We start from the raw sequence: 23,862 nt of genomic DNA, 5'->3' as shown, positions 1-23,862 counted from the left end.
CACTACATTATTAAATTTTTATTTCGATCTATGCGTTCGGATGCTGCAATAGTATTAATAAAAAAAAGTAATGATATAAAATTTTACAAAATGAAAATTATAAAGATGTGGATTAATGTTAACATCAATTGTATGTATAAAATGAATTTTTGTTACTATTGCAATTACTAGTCCTGCTATAATTCACGATTATTGTGAAGCTGATTTGTTGGAGAGATAATGCGTAAGGTTATCAGCAAAATATATTATGTACTAAAACAAAGTTTTTCCGTTTTTTTTTTTTAGTCAAAAAACATTCTCTCTCTCTCTCTCTCTCTCAATCCCTCTTTCTCATTCCCCTCCCTCCCTCCGCTCCCTTTCATTCTCTCCCACTTACTCTTTCTCCCTTTCTTTCTGTATTTCTCCAGCTTTCTTTTCCCTATCTACCTACATACATTTTTTGAGAAAAAATATAAAATTTTTCAAAAGAAGCGACAGACAAAAATTCATAGAAATGATGAATGATGGAGTGAGTGCGGTGTTCAATCCTGTTTTAAAAAAGATAGGTCCTACTCAAAGTGAGTTGTTTTCCAACGATCCGGATTTCGAGCCTTCATCTCGTCATCAGGTTGAAGGATTTCTACAACCGCTTAACAACGCAACAACAAGGGCTTTTTTAAAAAAGGACAAAAATTCATGTTTTTTGCAGTATAACGTTTTATTTTTGCTATATCTAACGCTTCTTCTAATGGTTTTCGTCACATTTGCCAAAATTGAAGGAATTTGATAAATTTACGTAAATTATAATTTAAAATTCTAAAATTGAATTTCTTAATATTTATTGAAAAATTCAATGCTTCATCTTTTTTCCCTTTATTACTTTATCCTCCAGTTCTAGTTTACTGGCAGCTGCTTCAGCGAGGATTGAGAGACAAATATATGAAGGGAGCATTCCTGTACTCTATACCATCTTTTGTTTACATCGAACTCAATCAATACCACCTATGCGAATGACATCGCATTTCTGTCTTATATCATTAAACGTATCAAAACTCAAATATCCAGAACAATTTGAAGCCATTAATTATTTATTTATAACAAAACCAGACCAGTTAAAACAACCATATTCGCATCCCTGAACAGACGTCAACAATTCAAGAGATACATTCCAAATTGGATTAAAATGTCCCTATTCTGGAAAGAATGATTTTCAATTATATTAGAAATATGTCACTTTTGAGGTTACTTCCATCTTTCACAACTTTATTCCATAAAATCAATCCTATCTCATAAAATGTTAATTGTAATTTTAATTAATTATTATTATTATTATTATTTTTAGTTGAGATAAAAAAAGTCAGTGTCACGAGCAGGATTCGAACCCACGACCTTCGACTAGACACGCCGCTGCTCTACCACTTGAGCTATCGTGACTTCGATCCACTCGGGCACTAACTTCCCATTTCAACCCCACCTTCGAATTTTCCCTTCTTTTTATCATTTTTCAAATGTCGTGTAGTCTTTTTGATTCTCGGCGACAAATGAAATGGAGAGCTTTAGTGAAGTATAGATCATTTTATCTTATTAAATTCACTAGTTTCGGGGTTCGAATCCCGCTCTTGACACTAACTTTTTTATCTCGACTAAAAAAAACCTTAATTAATTGAAATATATTAATTGGTCAAGCTATGCACGAAAACTAGTGAAGTTAGATGTACTGTAAAATAGACAATCATTTAAAACATGAATTTTACAAATAGCTGACATTCTTGTTTAAGGTTTTAGTAGGATTTTTTCAGTGATGCTTACAAAAACGTTGTCACTATTACTAACTTTAACTATAACTTTAAAATGCGTATAATTAATTTCTCAAAGGTCAGTATCAACAGTAGAAAATTAACTTTTAATAGATAAATATTTGATTAATCAAAATTACAGTACTAATAATGTTTTATGACCTGAAGGAACATTTTGGAAAAAAGTTGCGGAAGATTAAAGTAACCTTAAAACTGGTATATCTTGAATGCAATTGAGAATCAGACTCTGGATACTAGAGGTTGTAGTACAATTTGACATGTTGGATAACCTACTTAAATATTGGCCTTTGATCACGGACACCCTATTTATGAACAGGCTACAAATAAATTATATAACAAAATTATGTAATTGACAAAAGTTGCGAAAGATTAATATAACCTTAAAATTGATATATCCTATGCAAATGAATGCAAATGAATGCAATTGACAATTAGACTTTGGATAATAATATTTTTAGTCGCATTTTACATGTTAGATAACCTACTGAAATACTGATTTTTATTCCAGGACACCTTGTTTATGAACAGACTACAAATAAATTATATTAAAAAATTAAGTAATTGACAAAAGTTAATATTTTTAAGTTTAAGAGGAGAGTTTGTGCTAATAAAATGCAATACAGTTATTTTTATCTTACTTTAGCTTTTATTGAGAGCACAAATATCATTAAAAAATTGCTGCTTTCTTTATTGAAGAATTCAATTTTAAACCACGTTTATTGTTTATTTGTCAAAGAGTAATATAATTCATGTAAGAAAAAAAATAGAAAAACCAAAACAATTTAATCAATTACATCACCTTGGAAAACCTTGAGCCAGTTATCGATAATCCTAGTAATTTGTGCAGAGCGTGTATTTTTCAAACGGCGACAGTTTTATGGTGATTATGGATTTTACCGTTTCTCCCGTAAAACGGAATTTCCGGCCGATCGGCTTTTCCGATCGTAGAACAGACGGCTAACGAATTAAAAAATATAACTATTCTTTTTTTTTCTTTTACGCGAACGTAAAAATATCATATAAAATAATTGTTCAAAATTTATTGTTCTGAACTGTTCGGCAAATTAATTTTACTACTGACGTTTGATTGTTAAATTTTATCATGAAAACGTCTCAGTCGCATAGTTTTGCCAAACAATTAAAATAAAACAATTTATATTGAATATGTTACATAAATTTAATTAAATAAATTTTTAATATATATTATGTAAATATAAAATTATATATATTTTAATTTTGCTCTATGATTTGAAATTGAATTTTATATTCTTTACATCAATTTAATGCCGGGAAAGAATGTGTTTTTAGAGAAATGGTAACATACTCACCATCACGGTCGCGTTGGGTTAACACGACCATCATCATCATCATTACTGTGCTGGTAATGGGTGATTAGTAACCCCTTGTCAAAGTAATGTGTGAGTTATGGTCAGGTGAGCTAGCGTTGATCCGGACGGCTAATCCCAGATTACCTGCATAACTGCAATGTACTGTAATTAGACAAAACCAAATTCAGAAATATATATAACTGCGTGCAAACCGTTGTATAAAAACATACAATTTAACAAGATACGGCACATTATATTTTATATTTTGCTCCTTGACGATTTTACATGATTAACTGGGAAAAATATTAATTGATAAGGTTTTAATAAAGAATATAATTATTTGCTTAGAAATTGTGAGATGCGGTCTGGTGTGATGTAGGTTTCAGAAAAACATTTTCTTTATTTTGCCAACGATTCGATCTTTATTGAGATCATCTTCAGGGCCTTGTGTTGTCTGCATTTCAGCAAAAAATTTCTCTGATTGATAGCCGATATGAGTTTCTTCTCATTGTTGGCGATCGCCTTCAGTATACTTTTAGTTTCGTGTCCATATGTAGTTGCAATTTGTTCATAGAATCCCATGTACTTCGTTCTTCTCGTGTAGAAATGTGTGGTGATTAGTGACCGTTAATAGATAATTATTTAGAAATCGTGAGATGGGGTCTGGTGTGATGTAGGTTTCAGAAACAATGAGAAGAAACTCGCATCGGCTCTCAGTCAGAGAACTTTTTTTGCTGAAATGCAGACAACACAAGGCCCTGAAGATGATCTCAATAAAGATCGAAACGTTGGCACGATAAAGAAAATGTTTTACTGAAACCTACATCACACCAGACTGCATCTCACGATTTCTAAATAAATATCGATTAACTTCACTAATCACCACACATAATTATTTGCGTTTGTGTAAATTAATCGGGTCGAGGGGGCCGTAACGGACTGAAAAAACTCGAAGCGCCGATAAAAATATGATCATCAACGATAACCCTTGCCTGCGCATAGCGAATTTGTAAGGTTTGTGGGGAAAAAAGTAAATGTTTAGTGGAAAGTTCCTTAAGCAGCTAGTAAGTTGTTGTCAGAATTAATTCTTTAGTCTCTCGATTTTACCCATTCTTTGCCAGCCTAGAACTGCAATTTTTCATTCAAATTCAACGTACCAAGATTGAATTTTTACGTAATTAAATACCTAGATAATCTAAAAAGTTTCTTTCTATGACTAATGACAGATAAAAGATAAATTTATTTGTAAATTACACAAGTTAATAAAAAACCTGTAGCCGTCAACAGGTGAAGGACGATCGAATAAGTCATTTATCTCAATATGAAAGCTCTACACGCCTGTATGGCCGTAAGAAACATCGTTTTAGCATAAACGACATGAGGCATCTGTCGAAAAATAGCAGCTCGTGATTTTTTTCTCGTTCGCCCATCAAAAGAAAGTATAATTTATTAAATTTCTAAAAACGGTTGCGTCCTACCGACAAAATGGTATTGACCTTAATGAAAAAATAGCACGATTTATTGGCTCGTTATGAGTTAAGGCCCATTTACACTACCTGCAGTGCGATACGATGCGATATCGCGCGAGTAGAAACTTAAATCATATAAAAAGAAGCCCATGGTCTCCACCTTGGTGGATCAGCGACTTGTGCTTGTTCTAATCACCAATAGACGTTTCATGCGATCTGACCGCTTTTTTTATCTTTTCTGAAAAAAAAAACATTTACGTTGATACAATATTTATTAACAATTAATTAAGGGTTTTAGTTGAGATAAAAAAGTCAATGGCACGAGCGGGATTCGAACCCACGATCTTCGGCTAGATACGCTGCTGCTCTACCACTTGAGCTATCGTGACCTCGATCCACTCGGACACCAACTTCCTATCTCAACCCCACCTTTTGAGTTTTCCCTCCTCAGTGGATCGAGGTCACGATAGCTCAAGTGGTAGAGCAGCGGCGTTTCTAGCCGAAGATCGTGGGTTCGAATCCCGCTCGTGTCATTGACTTTTTTATCTCAATTAAAATGTTAATTACTTGAAAGATATTAATTGGTCAAGCGGAGCACGAAATTAGTGAATTTAATATTTATTAACATGAAATTCTCCGTAGTTTTCTATTATGGAAATAAAAATAAAATTGTTTTAAAAATTAAACGAGCTTCTTTCATAATGCTCTGTATATTTACTTCTTGAGCGTTTAGCTTTACCTAACTTATCTGGAGTAAGTTTAAGCATGATTTAGTCGGCTGGGTCTTTTGCCTTCTTATTTCCTTGGGTGTTGTGCTACCAAGGATGAGTCAACTTCAACCTGCATTTTCTATGCTTTTTTTCAGTTTGAAATTTTACGGAAGTGTTCCTGGACCTATAGGTATTTTGACAATGGTAACTAATATTTTTTCATCGCACACCGCATAAACATAAGAACCAACAGAAATCGGCTAAATTGTGTGACTGCATTAAGTTATGTTTTAGTTATTTTTTTGGTAAAATTTCCTTTCCCATTATCCCGTTAGATTTAAATGTACGTTAAAATCACACAAATGAATAATTAGAAAACATGAACATACAAAGAAACGAGAACGGTAGTTTGTAGGTGAATAAGACAACGCACACAAATTTAAAATTCAAATTTCTTTCAGGAAAAATAAATAAAAAATACTATTGTTTATCCAACCAGAAACATACTGTCATAAAAAGTAGTGTTTCATGAAACTGGGCATTCATAACAGCTGAAGAGGTGGAGCGGGCAGCACCCCGAAATCGATTTTTTTGTATTTTTTTCCCAAAAATAAAGACTACTTTTTATGAATGTAGGGTTTTGGTTGTCTCTTTGAAATAGAGTGGATATTATCAATATAATATAGATCTGACTATTCTATTCATTTTCACAGTAAGAGAAAAAAACTCAGAGAGAGAGAGAGAGAGAGAGAGAGAGAGAGAGAGAGAGAGAGAGAGAGAGAGAGAGAGAATACAAAACTAGTGGGAAAGGAGAGTTAGAGAAAAATGATATGATAATGTTTTATTTTTCCACGAAGAATTAATTCTCCTAACCTACGTTATTTCCCACTACACCAACCCTAGCTTTGGAAGTGATAACAAACACTACACCTCTACACATTGAGGTCAAGGTTAAAGCACTAACCAGCTGCTATAGATTAATTAGTGAAGGCAGCTGGAACCATAAGGGAAATAATATAGGAACCTCGAAAATTCTACATCTATTGAGTAAGGTCAACAACCAACTACTGGGTGTAAGCGATAAAAAGGTGAAAACACCTTTAGGGAAAAAATACTTTCAGGTAGTCACTCCCTGTGACTATAACTATAGGTCTGATGATGACCATCGTAGTCTAGATTGCTACACCGATGGCTCACTCATTAAGGATAAGGGAAGTGGTGCTGGAATACACATACCTAAATTAGGGATCAGCATCTCCTATCCTCTTGGTAATAACACCTCGGTCTTTCAGGCAGAGGTCTGGGCCATTAATGTCTGCTGTAGAACACTGATGGATAACAAGATTAAGGGAAAAGATATTAAAATTTTTTCCGACAGTCAGGCCAGTCTAAAATCATTACAAAAAGAACTATCAACATCTAGACTGGTAGAGGAAACCGTTGAACTCATTAATAGGACTATCACCAGGTATGAGAATAGGGTAACCCTCGTATGGATACCTGCTCATAAGGGGCACTATGGCAATGAGGAGGCGGACAGCCTGGCCAAGGAAGGTTCAAATACTGAGTTCGTCGGACCACAACCGGTATTACCCCACTCTTTAAGCACAGCAAAAGAGAGTATAGGTAGCTGGGGCATGAAACAATTCCTAAAGGAATGGAATATGTCCCCAGGATGCAGACAATCGAAGGAGTTTCTGAAGGAAATCAAACCTAAAGAATCGAAATGGCTATTCTCTAACTCTAGGAGGGGAATAAGGAGGCTGATAGGTATCCTAACGGGCCATTGCCCCTTGAGAAGACACCTCTTCATAATGGGTACTCTACCAGACCCCTTCTGCCGCTTCTGCGAAACAAAAGAAGAAACGGCCCGACACTACCTCGCAGAATGCGATAGGTATGCTAGGGAAAGATTTAATACTTTCGAAGGAGAGGACATAACCAAAACACTCCCCAGGATAAAATGGTCCACAATCCTTTAATCCTTTAGTCCACAATCCGACCTAGGTCCAATAGGTTTATGCAGGACTCGTGAGCCGACCAGGTCCCGGACCTTTTAGGGATGGGGTACGGGCCTACTCAGGCTTTTAACCCCTCGGGTCCTGGTCGCCCGCCCTGTGTAATATATATATAACCTACGTTACTTCAACGTGGGTTACAATTTACAAAGTAAAAAAAAATATAATAATAAATTTGTCCTACATTCAATAACGTAAAAAGAAAATCTATTCAATGTACGTTGAAATATATCAATCTCTAACGGGGTGCACACAATATTGTAGAAAATGAATAACTCAAAATTTATATTTTAAAAATTCAAAAACACTTCATTATAAATTACAGTTTTTTTCAACGTCTCATAACGAAATTCTCAGATGCAGAAACGTATCTTTTTCCTTCACTGCTCGATATTTCCATATCTGACATATTTATTATTATATTATATAAAATTTCACAATACTTCACAATACACACTACAATAAAAAATCAAACTCTAATTGATAGCGCAATAGGTTTTATTTGAAACAATCTCGTGAAAATTTTGTAAAATAAAATTCACGCATTCCGAATTTTTAATTTATATATTACCCATTAACTCTTCTAAAAAATGTGTTCGCAAGGCAGCATCCTTGGTCCCATTCTCTATTCAATATGCACTTCGGGCATTCCAATTTATGCCGATACACTACTCCTCACTTATAAAGACGGCTATGCTTTTTGCAAACCCAGACCCGATAATTTCAAAAACTTCCAGAATTTTCTTGGTTAGTAAAATGGCTCAAACTATGGACTAACTGGATGTTAAGAATTGACTTGTCTGGTTCAACATATAGAATTCCAAATTCCGAGACTCCAGTCATTCTCGTGCCCCGATTGAACAATTCACCACCCTTCAGATCCCATTTGTCCTCAAAACTCAAAAAATTGATACATACATAGCCATAACCCTAGACCCTGGCACCAACCACCTAATATAACTCATCCCTAACCTTTACGCCCAAATCGCCAATGGATCCACGATTAACTCCCGAGAGGAAATTAATGATGTTATGATAAGTATGTAATTGACGGTACTTTTGCAATGTTATAACTTTATAATCTAAAATTCATAAAGACAACAAAATTGTTTGCAGTGTTCCAGAGTAATATAATAATTAAAAAAACATTAGGTGCATAAACTTCCACTATATTTCAACAAAACATACAAAAATTGTTTTTATAACTTTAATTTTCCACTCAGTTATTTATTTATATTTTTAGTCAGTGATTAAATAATAATTTTTTACAGGTTCATCGGTTGAGGTTCTGTGTGATTGTACAATGTGACTCGTGAAAGGATATCTCCAAAGAGAAATGTACCGTGAATGCAACATTGTGATTATTTTTCTTCTTGCCTTTTTTCAATATTGGGGTAAGTTTGTCGTATTTTTTTTTTTTTTTGCTTGAATAAAAATATTGGAGATTGGTGTTTTTTAAATATTACTACTATAATATGTAAAAAATTTATAAATTATTTTTTAAAGAAATTTGTAATTTTAGAATTTCCTGAAAAATGAAGGGTTAAAAACACTCATTTATAATTTATGTTAATGATATATATTACACAAAAAAGGGGAACTCATTCTCCAATGTCGACAAGCTCCCATGTACAGTCAGGTATTCCAACTTGAAAAAGTATTACGAAAAAATGAAAAATGGCTGTTATTAGCGTTGCTAAAACGATGAAATTACTCTATTTATGATCCTTGCAAGGGACGGCTGTTGTTTATGAGTCGTAACTTATAATGAGGTTTAGAAATTATCGTATATACGCTCAGGTGACTGGAACAGCCCCCCCCCCTTTTTAAATTGCCTCCTTTCAGTCTTTAACTTATTTTCAACCAATAACTTTAATCCCACTTAAAACCGCTTTTAGAAGTGAAAACATGAAAGGACTACATAAAAAAGAATCAGGCAAAACTACCACATGAGAATTATTGTTGTCAAGAATCCATGTTAGATTTCTTTTAACGTGTTTTAACAAAATTTGTCTGACGTTTCGTTTTTTTTACAACACTCGTTTTTAATAGCATCAATTATTTTAATTATTTTCTTTTAGTTTAATTAACTTTTATTATATTTGTGTTGATCTTACCGTATATAGCCCAGGTTACGTTAATATTCCAAATAATTCAACAATCTTTTTCAGATCTATGTATATAAAATTTGCATTATATAAAAAAAATTGTCCAGATTTTGTTTAAGTAATGAGTTAATATTTTTTATTTTCCTCTTTCATACTTCTTAGTAAATATTATTTTATGAAAAGTGGCTACCTCTTTATCAACAATGGCTTCACAAAAAATTATAAATATTGAAGGTATATTATTTTTATTATAGCTTAACTCTCACTCGCCCTCTCTCTATTTCTCTTTTTATCACACACATACACACACACACACACACACACACACACACACACACACACACACACACACACACACACACACACACACCCTCTCTTTTATTAACTTTAATTTCCTTTCTCTCTCCCTACAATATTTTAAGAAATTTGTTTGCATTATTTATAGATTTATTCTCCTTCTCTCTCTCTCTCCCTTTCTCTCTCTCTCTCTCTCTCTCACACACACACACTCTCCCTCTCTTTTATTAACTTTAATCTCCTCTCTCTCTCCCTAAAATATTTTAAGAAATTTGTTTGCATTATTTATAGATTTATTCTCCTTCTCTCTCTCTCTCTCTTTCTCTCTATTTCTTTCTTTATCACATACACAATCACACACACTCTCTCTCTCTTTTATTAAATTTAATCACTCTCTCTCTCTCTCTCTCTCTCTCTCACTCTCTCTCTCTCTCTTTCTATTTCTCTCTCTCTCTCTCTCTCTCTCTACAATATTTTAAAAATCTTGTTTGCATTATCTGTAGATCGATTTTCCTTCTCTCACTCTCTCTCTCTCTCTCTCACACACACACACACTATGAATGTCACACTGATCAGTATTTGACCAAATTCTGCGACATAAAATAAAACCGGATTCTTTTATTCATTCTGTCTGTCAGTCTCTCTCTCTCTCTCTCTCTCTCTCTCTCTCTCTCTCTCTCTCTCTCTCACTTTCTCTCTCTCTCTCACACACACACACACACTCTCTGAATGTCACACTGATCAGTATTTGACCAAATTCTGCGACATAAAATAAAACCGCATTCTTTTATTCATTCTGTATGTCAGCCTGTATCTCCTTCGCTCTCTCTCTCTCTCTCTCTCTCTCTCTCTCTCTCTCTCTCTCTCTCTTTCACACTTTAAAAGAATCGTCTGTTATCTGTAGATTTTTTCAAACAATTCGCATTCTCACATTTCTCTTCATGTCTTCTTGATCATTACAATAAAATATAATAAAAATTCGCTAAAACAATAACCATAGAATATAGAGTAAGCTGGGTAGTAAGGTTTGACCAGGCCGCTCGTACTAGTGTTATATTAGTATTTTATGAGTTTCGCAGTTTTTTTACTGGCAGTTGTACACTATGGTATAACGTTTCTGTCAGTGTTGCCCTTTTCTTATTTATCTCACATTTTTACAGGCGAGTAAAAATACAAAACTACGTTCTGAAAGACTATAAACATGAAACACTGAAAACACAATAAACAAGAAAATATCTCGAAATGCTTATTATATTATATATTTTCAGTTACACAATTGCAGTCGCACATGTTCGTAAGGTTTGATATTTAATAAAAAAACCAAACTTTGGATGGTTTGTTTTTGAAACGTCTTTCACTTAAAAACGTTTAAATTCATCGTCAACTTTTTTATTTAATTAAAGCCATGTTAATTCGATTTGTGAACTGATAACCTTTGTAGAAATGGGTAGAACATGTAGAAATGTATATGAAATTAAAATAACCGGGTAGAAAACAAATCGAAAAAACGCGGTCTCTTATAAAAAGTTGGCATCCCTGGTATGTCTTTTCTCATGAGATATAAAAAATTCTTTCCCTCCTTTTCCTGTGAAAAAAACCGGTTAGAAGCAGACCGTGAAACAGTCCGTGTTAACTCAAATAAAGTGATGGGGGCCGGATCCCGAGTGAAATATAAGTTTTTGACTAGAGCTGTCAACCCCAGAAGCCCTTCAACGTCATATAAATTCAGAAGGGCCGAGGAAAAGTAACACCTACTCTGAAATTAGAATTTTTTGATCGTTTGTCATTCAGACTGCGGCTGCTGCCCAGCCTCGCACTTGTGCCTTAATTGTGGCTCGGAAGGGGTTGAAATCGAAAAAATACCGGCGGAATTGAGGTGTAACGTTTGCGGGGGAAAAGCAAATGTTGTATTGATTACAACAGGGTTCCTATTGACCAAAACATCGTTTACACAAATCGGATCCACGCACACTTATCTTTCAATACATCTGTGTTTTTATATGGCTAACAATTTATTTTTCCCTATCAATTTCAATTGATGTACACAACCCCCGGCATTATAAATAACAGGTAAATATACAGCGTGTCCTTTTTATATAACTTGGCTGAATTTCTCTTGAACAGATAATGTTATCGAAAAATCAAAAAATACGTATGTACATTTTTACCAACTTTTTAAAATACTTGTCAGGATACATCAGAGCCAGTATAACTTAGAAATTTTATGTGAGAACATTCTTTTCTACTCTCTCTTTTAAAAGATTTATACTGGCGACGTTGGCGCAATCAGATTTCATATTTGTCAAATAATAACCAAATTATAGCCCAAAATGTAAAAAGAAATATCTTAATTTCGTTTTTTTATTAAATTCAATAAGTAATGTTTATTTATGTATGGCTAGTATGATAAATAAGGCCAAAAAAATGATATTTTTTAATTTTACTACCAATTCTGTGCTTCGTTTTTAAATAGATAATTTTAAAAATAATGACATGTGAAAAATATAAAATGACAGTGCATGGCGAACATAAAATAACAAAATATAAAAATATAAAAATAAAATATAAAACTTCCTTTAAAACAGCAGGTAAAAATGTATAAATTTTCATTTAAAATTTCAAGATTGCACTAGCTCTGAATTATCCTGACAACAAAATTTGGTCTTGCAGATCCTCCTCTGGCTAGTTTCTCTGATTTCTCATTACTCAGAATTCTCGTGTGTCCTTGGACCGAAGATAACAACAGGTTGTTAAGCTTTCCTAAGATTTAAGGATGTTGAATGTATTCATTGACTATTTTTAGCTGTGAACTTTTTTCATACCAATGCGTTAATAACTCATTGGCCAACTGACCTTATGAAGATATTTTCGTCCGGTTTGTCCGTATTTGTCACCGTAATAAGTCATAAAAAAAGCACTGTAGTTCAAGAAACACAATCAGAAAACTACTAAGGCAAAACTTTTAGAAAACTTGACTCGAATGGCATATCTATCAAATGCGAAACAAACTTTTGAGATCTATGTCTAAACTTTTTATAGACAATTAATTAAGGTTTTTAGTTGAGATAAAAAAGTCAATGGCACGAGCGGGATTCGAACCAACGATCTTCGGCTTGATACGCAGCTGTTATACCACTTGAGCTATCGTGACCTCGATCCACTCGGACACCAACTTCCCATCTCAACCCCACCTTTAGAATTTTCCCTCCTTTTTGCCAAGCGGACCACGAAATTAGTGAATTTTTTATAGAGTTGATTAAAAGAAACACGTGTTTTCCTTCCTTTTTCAATAGGTTTGATATGAAAATTTGTCTTTAACTCACTGAGTAAATCAGTGTATTGTTCATACACTATATAAATATTTAAAAATATTTTATAAATATGCCAATCGAGAAATAAACAAGAAATAAACTGTGAAGTAAACAAATTTAGTAAATAATTATTTAATCCATAAAATAAATAAAAAATATAAAAGAAAAACAATTTCGAGTAGTGTGCAAGCAATTATTAGCAGATATCTCATAATTCCCACGTCCTGCAATAGTGAGTTTGATATATATATTTTTTGACATTGAAATAGAAAAGGTACATAATTTATCTGTACATAATGTTTTTACGTAATAATAATTCATCTCTGGGGAGACCCTGTAACAGTTTTTGGGGGATAAGATCCTGGTGCTTTTGTGAACGTGGGACGGTGTTTTTGAACTTGACCTGGATTAAAGTACTGAACATGGGGCAGTGGTGAAGAGGTTCGTGTTCGTAATTAAAAAACCTTCTAATTTTAAATTGTGATTAATGTTTGTATTGTACTTGTCACTTTTATTAGATGCATATTAAATACCCACACGATCTTTGTGTTATCCTTGTTAACTCTGTTAGGTCGTGTTAGATCGACAAAATGATAACGTAGACGTAAGAATCGGCTAGTTAACATTGCTCGATCTAATAGACCAGGGCCAATGTTAGATGTTAAGCCAAATATGTAGTCACATTGCTATCCGTTAGGGCGTAGGTAACCAACATGGCAGCCATGAATTTAACAGCTGTTTTTTTGTTTACATGTATTTTTATTCTTAAATATGTATGAATTAAATCAGACCAACATATTTCTTTTGTTAATATCTGACCTCCTTATACTCTCATTCATAATAGATACATCCCCTATCTTATAAAATTTTAGGCTGTTAGATGGTAGGATTCAAGTTAGGTATGTCGACACGAATTGAAGCGTGTCATTTGTTAGTACTTTCCGAGTGCGTAGATAACATTTTGAATGAAAGAGTTGATTAATTTTCCTTTTTTTATTAACTTCTGGCATCTTACAATTTAACACAAAACACAACCATAACAAACAACAAGCCTTCAAGGACTGTTATAGCTTTATTTTTGGTTCTACCAGTCGCCACGCGCAGCATTGCGGAAAAATTAACGTTTAACATGCTAAGAAGAGAAAGGGCGTTCACCATCTTACTGGGCATTTTTCTATTCGACTTAACACGAGTTAACATCTTATCGTGAATACTCCTAATATAAATTACTTCTGCACATTTCGATAAGTGGAAGATAAGTTGGAAAGACCAATTGTGATGATCAATCTCTCTGTACCTCACTCTTTCTCACTCACTCTATCTCTCTCTCTCTCTCTCTCTCTCTCTCTCTCTCTCTCTCCCTCCCTCTCCGTTTTACCCATTTTTTCTCTCGAATTTCTATTTTACTTTTTAATTCTTTCTTTTTGTCTTTCTCAAGGTCGTCCTCTCTCACACTCTTTCAATCATTTGTTTGTTTATTTTTGTCTGTCCGTCATTTTCCCTCCCTTCAGCCAGCACTCCCTACACAGACACAGACACAGACACACAAACACACAGGAGGTTGAATCATTAAACCACTACGTGTACACATTACTGTGTGGTGATTAGTGACCGTTAGTCTACGATTATTCGGAAATCGTGGGATGCGGTCTGTGTGACGTAGTTTTCAGAAAAACTTTTCTTTATCGTGTGAACGTTTCGATCTTTATTGAGATCATCTTCAGGGCTCAAAGTGCCCACTCTCGACTCGACACGCAAGAATGGCAAAATTACGCAGAAAACAAACACTTCGAGCCCTGAAGATGATCTGAATAAAGATCGAAACGTGGGCACGATAAAGAAAATGTTTTTCTCAAACCTACGTCACACCAGACCGCATCCCACGATTTCCGAATAATCGTACTCATTACTATTTTATTGCTCTGCAAACGAGAAAAAATGGGTTTAGCTAAAAACGGCGTAAATGGTTCGAGCTAAAACCAAGTGTATTGGGTGACAGAATGAAAGTGATAAATATAGATTTGAAGTTTTTATTGGTTTTAAGACATCGTTACATACATTTTCTGACTTTATAACTACTGTTAACGCTCCCAGATGTCCCTGGGACATATTTCAGGACGTTATGAGTATCATATCAACTCCGTACAGTATCTTTTTAATTGGTTTGTTATTTCCTTCCCCGGACCGGAAGAGATTCGTATTCGTTCTCTTGTGGCTGTTGATCTTACGTGATCCCTACCATTTTCTCTCCCTTTAAAATTCTTTGTTTCAAAACCACCTTTCACGGTATAGTGTTAGTGTGCTTATGTCAGTTTATATCTAGGTGTATTAACTATTTATTGGGCGCCATTTACCCTCGTGTCCATTATTATTATTTATTAACTTTCAATTAATTAAGGTTTCTAGTTGAGATAAAAAGTCAATGTCACGAGCAGGATTCGAACCCACGACCTTCGCTACTCCACCACTTGAGTTATCGTGACTTCGATCCACTCGGACACGAGCTTCCCATCTCAACCACACCTTTTGAATTTTCCCTCCTTTTTAGCGGCGTATCTAGCCGGAGGTCGTGGGTTCGAATCCCGCTCGTGACATTGCATTTTTATCTCAACTAAAAACCTTAATTAATTGAAAGATATTAATTGGTCAAGCGGACCACGAAAACTAGTGAATTTATTAAGAGAAAAAAAGATCTCCTATTCCAGTTCAAGTTTCACGTTAGACGAAAAGTGGAATGCTTTAGAAGAGAAATTCATTTATGTTTAATTACTTTTTCTCAAGTCAAATTTCTAAAATTTTGAAGTTTAGGGATAATTTTAAAAGATTTATAAATCAAACTGTTTTCTAAGGTGGAATTTCCGTTAAATGTAAAATGAGAAAGACCCCGTGCAATCTTGTATTTCCTTTAACTACTCGCACGCCGCTCCGTGCCCCCTGATTTACAGTTGAGGCGAATCGAACACGATTCTTAATTGGATTGCCAGAAAGTTGGCAGGTCGTAAATTATTTGGATAATTTGAAACTGGTTGGCTTGAATCGCAGATCTCACTGCTGAGCCGCCCGTTCCCACCAGTTACTCGAAAATGTCACCTTCGCCCTTAATAGCGTTGATTTGTTGATAGAAGAGGGATAATTTAATTTCTTCATCCCCACTCGCAAGAACGTCAAACGCCCATGGGTAACACATGCCAAAAATCTACTATTCTACGAGACATGGTTTATCCTATATGAGCGGAAATCGGTATTCTTTTTTTTAATAATACATCATCAATTTCCGAACTCTTTATCATTTTTTAAAAACTTACATCCGTAATTACAAAACTGGCAAAATGCAAAAATTTTCAAATATAACATTTTAAATTTACTGTCCTGACCGACCATGAAATATTATTTTCACTATCAAATTATTAAAATTCAAAATAAAGACTACCTTCAAAATGTAATAATGAAAGAACGGTTATTAAATTACAGCAAGTTTTCTATCAACTTGATAATTTAAATGATATTTGGTTTATGACATATGCAAAATACAAAAATGTACACATTACAGCTGAAGTCTCAGCATTTTTTAATTTATTTTTTAACTTACGCTGCTTGCGAGCAATAAATTGTTTGATTTAAACTTTTTTCTAGTAAAGTACATAAAGAAATTATCGTGACACACACAGATACATACACACATTCCACACATATACACAAAAAAACAAATAAGAAAATCAATCATTCACCTATAGCCACAGTTCTCAATCGGAGGAACAGGAAATATCATCAGGGGTTCGCAAAAAAGATCGTTAATGTCGACTACCTCTAAAAAAAATAATTATTTCTTTTACATTAGAGATTTGTTTTATACTAAAATTAATTGTAATGTCAAATTTCTCAGCTAAGGGAATTTGGTCGTAGTGAGGTTATTCAAACCACAGTGCCAAGATATAAAAGCATGATCACCACTTAACTGTTATAGGAATTAAACGTTTTCGTACTGTTGGAAAGAAGAATAATCTTTCCATGAAGAATGTTTATATTTTATGTCGTTAAAAATGAGAAAAACGAAGATGAATAATAAAATACTGTTTAGTTGTTTTATTTTAGAACTCCAAATTTAATTTATTCACTTAGGTGTCGTTTATACCCTTACGTATCTTTTCGAAGATTCAAAACCCTCAAAACTTTTCAGTGGATGGCTGAAGGCTTTTCATAGTTATCGATGTTTTTATCATTTTCCAAAAATATATGAAAGTTATTAGAAAGTAAAAAATTAAGAAGGAAATATTTTTGATTTTAACAAAAAATTGTATTAAGGGGTTTTTGAATCTGCAAATAAATTTTGTTGTTGGTACAAAAATATTTTGACTTAGTTTGCTATGTGGGTCGGTGTCTACGTCAAAATTACATTTAGCGGTTAGTCATAGCATGAGGTACGGTAGATGTTAAAATATTTATTTTGTGGCGGTAGAAGTAGAACAAAAGTCTAAAATATTTTTCTACCAAGAAACAAAGCGATATTAGTTTTTTCTACCCCGAAAATCCCCGGATACGAATCTTTGGAAAAATATTGATTATCTCTCCAAATTTTTGCCCTCTTATATTCTAAAAAAAAAAAAGTAATAACTTCTAAACCACTTTACCAATCTCTGGGAAACTTTTTATCAGTTTAGAGTCTTACAAACTATATGGAATTCCCTAAACGTTTTTTATGTAAAATAGTATATCCAGAGTTATAAAATAAAACGTCGGGGGTGTTTTTGTAGATTTCATTTTGACCTTTTCTCTTTCATAATGCCTAATCTAAATATTTTTAAAATCTTTTTTTTATATAGACGGCAAGTAGAACAATCCATCTTTTATGCGATTCCAAGAAGTGAATTCAGATTGGATCAAGTGGAGTTAATTTATTTTCAATTGTAGCAAAAAATGCCCCTTCTGATCCAGAATTCTGAAAGAAATGTCTGAAAGAAAAAGAAAGAAACGAAAAATGTCGGTATTTTGCAATAACAAAAAATTCGTGGGCTTTAATGGGTGCTGAAAACGAACTTGAAACTATTTATTTAAAAAAAAAGTTCAACAACTTACTTTACTAAAATCGTCCTTTGGTTTGCGTACCTTTTCAAGCATATAATCTCATTTAACACAATATCTTGCGTATTACTTTCTTATCCTAGATAAGAGAGTCTAGAAAATCCCATTATTTAAAAAATGTTTTTTTTTGTTTCCATACGCTAATTCAAGCTTTGTAGTATCGGTTTTAAAAGTTGACATTGGTTAATAAAATTTGTTATCATATCTGTACTTTCAATCCTTGTTATAAGAAAATTACTTCTTCTACTAGATTTTATGAAAATCTTAACTTATAGTTAACTTATAAGATAGCTGATTCTATTGCTATGCGTCTTTATGTATTCTTTGGTCTCAGCATACTGCATGTAAATGGTTGTTAGTGGGTATGACGTGGGTAAGTCTTGAGAAAAAGAATCACTAGGAGCAGATTCGAAAAGGTTGAAAATCATAGATCTAGATAATCGTGTTACTTAACAACGCAGAGAAAAAACCGTAAGATTAAGATCGACAATTATCACGAATAAATCTAGTTTATTATTCGCAGAATAATATTCTTTTATTGGAAGTAATTGTGTTTATTTAGCATATGTTTATTTTCCATTTTTATCACAATTAACTACATAAATATCATTTGTTTATTATTATGCCAATTATGTGTTATGTTTTATTGTTGCTTAGTCGAAGAGATAAATTAAAAGAACTTTTTGAAAGTAAAATCATTTCTTACCAGCATAAAGAGGCAGCGTTGCGATAAAACTCTTGTGTTTTAAATTTCTTTTTACGAATGGAAATAATAAATGATTTTCTTTAATACAGTATCAATATATTTAATAATATATTTTCGTTTTTTTTGTTCTAAAGAGAGAAACATTACGTCCTTGTGATAGATTGATCATCTACAAACGGGAGTTGGAATTTTCAAGTTCTTACGTGAAGAAAACCTTTGAGGTTTTTTTCATCTAAAAGTTATCAAGGCCTGTCTAGGTAAATAAGCTTTTAATCAACAGGTTTTGGACACGGCAGTCAGTGCCGCTCTGAAAATAGCGAGGTCACTCAATGAAAAATCTTCCTTTTATAGAAGGGTTCGACCTCAACGCACCTGTTGCCGCTTTTACCTACTTTGCCAAATATTACACCCTTATTTCTCCGTTCGCATAAACATGATCGGATTTCACGGGGGTTAGAGCCCCTTTATCCTCATCCTTTTTTTTTACTTTTTTATCCTGTGGGTTTATACTCTTTTTAATTAACTTTTTGTTCAAAATTGCGTCACATTTAGTGATGTCTATGGTTCTGTAACATCAATGTCTTGAAGAAAAAAACGATGCGTCTCCGACAGTTTTTTGAATCGATGTTTAGGGTCGAAGACATTGTTTCGACATGAGTTTTTGTTTGTGAGGAAGTTAAAATTTGTCTCATTATTAAGTTAAAATTAATACGAAATTCGCTAGTTTTCGTGGTTCCCTTGACCAATTAATATCTTTCAATTAATTAAGGTTTTTCGAACCCACGACATTTGAAAAATGGCAAAAAGGAAAACAAATTCAAAAGGTGGGGTTGAGATGGGAAGTTAGTGTCCGAGTGGAACGAAGTCACGATAGCTCAAGTGGTAGAGTCGCGGCGTATCAAGCCGAAGGTCGTGGGTTCGAATCCCGCTCCTGACACTGACTTTTTTATCTCAACTAAAAGCCTTAATTAATTGAAAGATATTAATACGAAAGGTTACAAGAACTGGGCCGAAACAGGTTAGCTTTTCTGAAATGACATGCAACCATCCTCAGTGATTCGTCGAAAAGAAAAGAAGTATGAAAAAAAGCAAATACCAGAAAAAGTTATATAAACAATTGTATAAAATTAAATAAAACCTATATATTTTTATAAATATGTGTAAATAACAATTCTTAAAAAGTGAATATATTTTTGATGAGGTTTAAAATGTTGGACGAGCAAAAAAACTGTAAACTTTAATACTATAAATATATTATATCTGTATTCTTCTTCAGTACTTTTCTACCGTTTGTATAAAATGTAAAATATGTTTCCACATGCGTTAAATAAATGTCAATATTTTCAATTATTTTTATAGCATTTAATTTGTACTAGTTCACTAATTTATGTAAATTATAGGGAACCATTTCGTTTTGTTAAGAACAATATATGATTTGATTGAGAGCGATTATAAAGAAAATGCATATTATTTTATTAAATTTATTATTTATTAAATATTATTTTCGTTCTCGTTTTATTATGAGACATAGAACTTTTCCTGTAAATAGCTCAATCGATCACACTTTGCATGATTTAACAAAGTGGAAAAACTTGAAATGTAACAAAATAAAGAAGACGTATTTATTGCAAAAAATAAAAAGGGAATAAAGGGAACGAAAGAGTGAGGGAGGTATAGAGAAGGAGAGAGAGTGAGTGAGAGGGACAAATAGAGAAAGTGACAGAATTAGATAGAAAGAACGTGGACTTGAGGGCAAGTGGAAGATATAGAGGAGTAGAAAAAGAAAAAGAGAGCGAGACAGTGAGAAGGAGAGGGTGAGAGAGAGAGAGAGAGAGAGAGAGAAAGTGAGTGAGTGAGAAGGAGGGCGGCAGAAAGCAAGAAAGTGGGATACAGAAGGTCCGCAGAAATTTTATTATCTGATGTAAATTTTCAGCAGCTAGTGTACTATAAAAGCAACAAAATGGAGTGTGAAAAGTAGAGAGTGAATAAAAGAGAGGGTGAGAGAGTGAGAAAGAGAAAAGTGTAGTTTATAAATGACTGAACGATCATGACCAAAACAACATTTCTATATTCAGGTTGTGCACCACCAGTCGGTGTTCATTTTCAGTGACACCCGGCCATTTGAGACTAATAGATTCGTATTATTTAATATTTACGTTCATCCCGGTTTGGGACGGTCGTAAAATATTGAACATTCAGCTTCAGGCGACAAGGGTGTTATGTCTAGTAGAAATACTGTGTCGTTTCTAAACTATTAAATTTCGTTCTATACAGGCCACAAATAAACTGGCTAAAAATTTATAAACCTTCGAAAACTGTAATTTATATCATTTTAGAAATTGAGTGCTCGGATCGGATGCTTTCCTTTGACATGTTTCCTCTGGATAATATGAGGCCAAAGTTTAAGATTTATGGCCTTGAGAAAAAAATATTACACGTACATTTTCGTAATATTTGTTTGATATAATCATCCTACAAATATATTATTTAAAAAATATACCACTCCACAAACTTACTATTTTAGTTTATATTCTTCCACTAGAAAACCTTCCACTCCCTTTTCCCTTTCTTAATACTTATCGAACTTTATATAAATTTTTCTTTCACACCTTATATAACTTCTTATTACTGTACATCTCTCTCGTATTCTATCTTCTGTACGTTGAGTTAATCTTTCGACATTTTTTAAAATGTTTTTTATTAATAATTTGTTGTTACATTTAAGAAAGTCGTGAAATATGTGAAAACAATTTTTGCTTCTCCATATATCCTCTCATACAATCTCACATTTCATACAGCTTGTTCAAACTAATATTTTTCCCGTTAATTTTTACTTCCCTTTTTTACGTAAAATTCTAACATTTCAATATTTTTTCAATTCGTCAAATAATAGAAGGTGTGATAAAAAAAATGTTCAAATTTTATTTTTTCTTATTGTTACGAAATATAAGTTTTATTTCATACAAATTGAACTATTTTATTTGAGGTGACGAAATTTGTTTAAATAAAGAAAAACTTTGGTAGTTTTTTAATCAATTTAAAAAACGCAAATTTCTAATCTATTTCGATTTGAAATCTAACCAAATAATCAAGATACATCATTAATTGCACGTAAAAATAAAAATTGGGAAAGCAGAACATAAAATGAGGAAAGGGTTTGTTTTTGTTTGATTCCAACGTTGTATTGAACCAATAATGAGAAAATTGGTTCTTTCATAAAACCTGACAAAAAGTATTACATTTCACCCCCATTTTTCATTAGTTTTATCCTACAAAATCCCCTACTTCTCACACAGTAATTTATTTTTCATGAAACAAAGTAATTTCTATTGTAATAATTTTCACCACCGGAAAAAAATACAACAGTAGTACTTTTACAAACTTTTACAGTTTAGTATCTTGTATAGTATTAGCTTTGTTAATATTTTGACTATGATCACTAGATGTGGTACGTAATGTAGTATGCCCCATTTCAGGTAGGTCCGAAGCTTTCTTGTGTATTACTGTTGTAGATAAAAGACTGGTAATTTGTACAACATTTATGGGCAATAATAAAATAATGATATAATTTATCGACCATAATGTCCTGAAATTCTCATTCAGTTTTAAATAAAATTTTAAGAAAGACACCCTGTTTCAAACTCACACTTCTCGCTCTCTTTCACTCTCTCTCTCTCTCTCTCTCTCTCTCTCTCTCTCACACACACACACACACACACACACACACACACAAACAAACAAACAAACGCATAAACCCACACACACACACACACACACGCACACGCACGCACGCACGCACGCACGCACGCGCGCACGCGCACACACACACACACACACACTCACTCACTCACTCACTCACTCACTCACTCACTCACTCACTCACTCACTCACTCACTCACTCACTCTCTCTATCTCTCATTCACTCACTCACTCACGCACTCCCTCTCTATTTCTCTCTCTCTCTCTCTCTCTCTCTCTCTCACACCCACACACACACACACATAAACAAGCACACACAAACACACTCATAAACACACAAACACACACACTCACTCACACACACACACACACACACTCACTCACTCACGCACTCCCTCTCTATTTCTCTCTCTCTCTCTCTCTCTCTCTCTCACACACACACACACACACACACACACACACACACACACACACACACACACACACACACAAACACACACACGCGCGCACACACACACTCACTCACTCACACACCCACACACACACTCACTCACTCTCACTCACTCTCACTCACTCTCTTTCTCTCTCTCTCTCTCACACACACGCACACGCACACGCACGCACACACACAAACACACACGCACACACACACACTCACACACCCACACACACACACACTCACTCACTCACTCTCACTCTCTCTCTCTCTCTCTTTCTCTCTCTCTCTCTCTCTCTCTCTCTCTCTCTCACACACACACAAACACACACACATAAACTCACACACCCACTTACTCTCTCTCTCACTCTCTCTCTCTCTCTCTCTCTCTCTCTCTCTCTCTCTCTCTACCTATCTCTTTATTTCTCTTTTTATCTCTCTCTCTTTCTCTGTCCTATTTCTCTCCCTTTCTGTGCTTTACTCTCTCATTAGAATTTGTTAACACCAAAAAAATATTTCTACAACTTTGTTAGGCCTTGTTGTTATTCAACAAATTTCAATAGCTAAAAGAACAAAGGGCAAAATCAATTGAATTTTTTAAATGGTATAAGTTGTTAAAAAAGCGAAAATATAATAGACGTAAAAAGAAAACTTGAAGGGAGCACAGATTATGAGTGATGTATAAGTTAATAGAGAGAAGGAAAAAAAATATATATAAACATTTGTTTCAAATTGAGCAGTTGCCATCCGGTTTTTTTTAATTGATGAAAAGTCTTAAGAGAATGTTGTTTAAATGCTGAAATGTTAACTTAATTCTATAAATTTATCAAAAAAATATAATGATATGATGAAAAATTATCTTGATGTTATTAATATTAGCCTAAATATTACATTATAATTAATAA

General features: G+C 33.6%; 1 protein-coding gene across 1 annotated transcript in view; it reads left to right on the top strand.

Moving 5' to 3' along the window:
* The window catches only part of LOC106664799, a 138,983-nt gene that overhangs the window by 25,446 nt on the left and 89,675 nt on the right, over positions 1–23,862 (top strand). The window contains exon 2 of the mRNA XM_024228647.1: positions 8,593–8,715. Within this exon, the coding sequence (XP_024084415.1) occupies positions 8,658–8,715 (58 nt within the window). The 5' untranslated portion in view covers positions 8,593–8,657. The remainder of the gene's footprint in view (positions 1–8,592; positions 8,716–23,862) is intronic.

The sequence above is a fragment of the Cimex lectularius genome, unplaced genomic scaffold (assembly GCF_000648675.2).
Source record: "Cimex lectularius strain Harlan isolate CLEC.00 unplaced genomic scaffold, Clec_2.1 scaffold191, whole genome shotgun sequence".
NCBI lineage: Eukaryota > Metazoa > Arthropoda > Insecta > Hemiptera > Cimicidae > Cimex > Cimex lectularius.
Note: the sequence above shows the minus strand (reverse complement) of the source record. Positions and strands in the feature narration are given on the sequence as shown.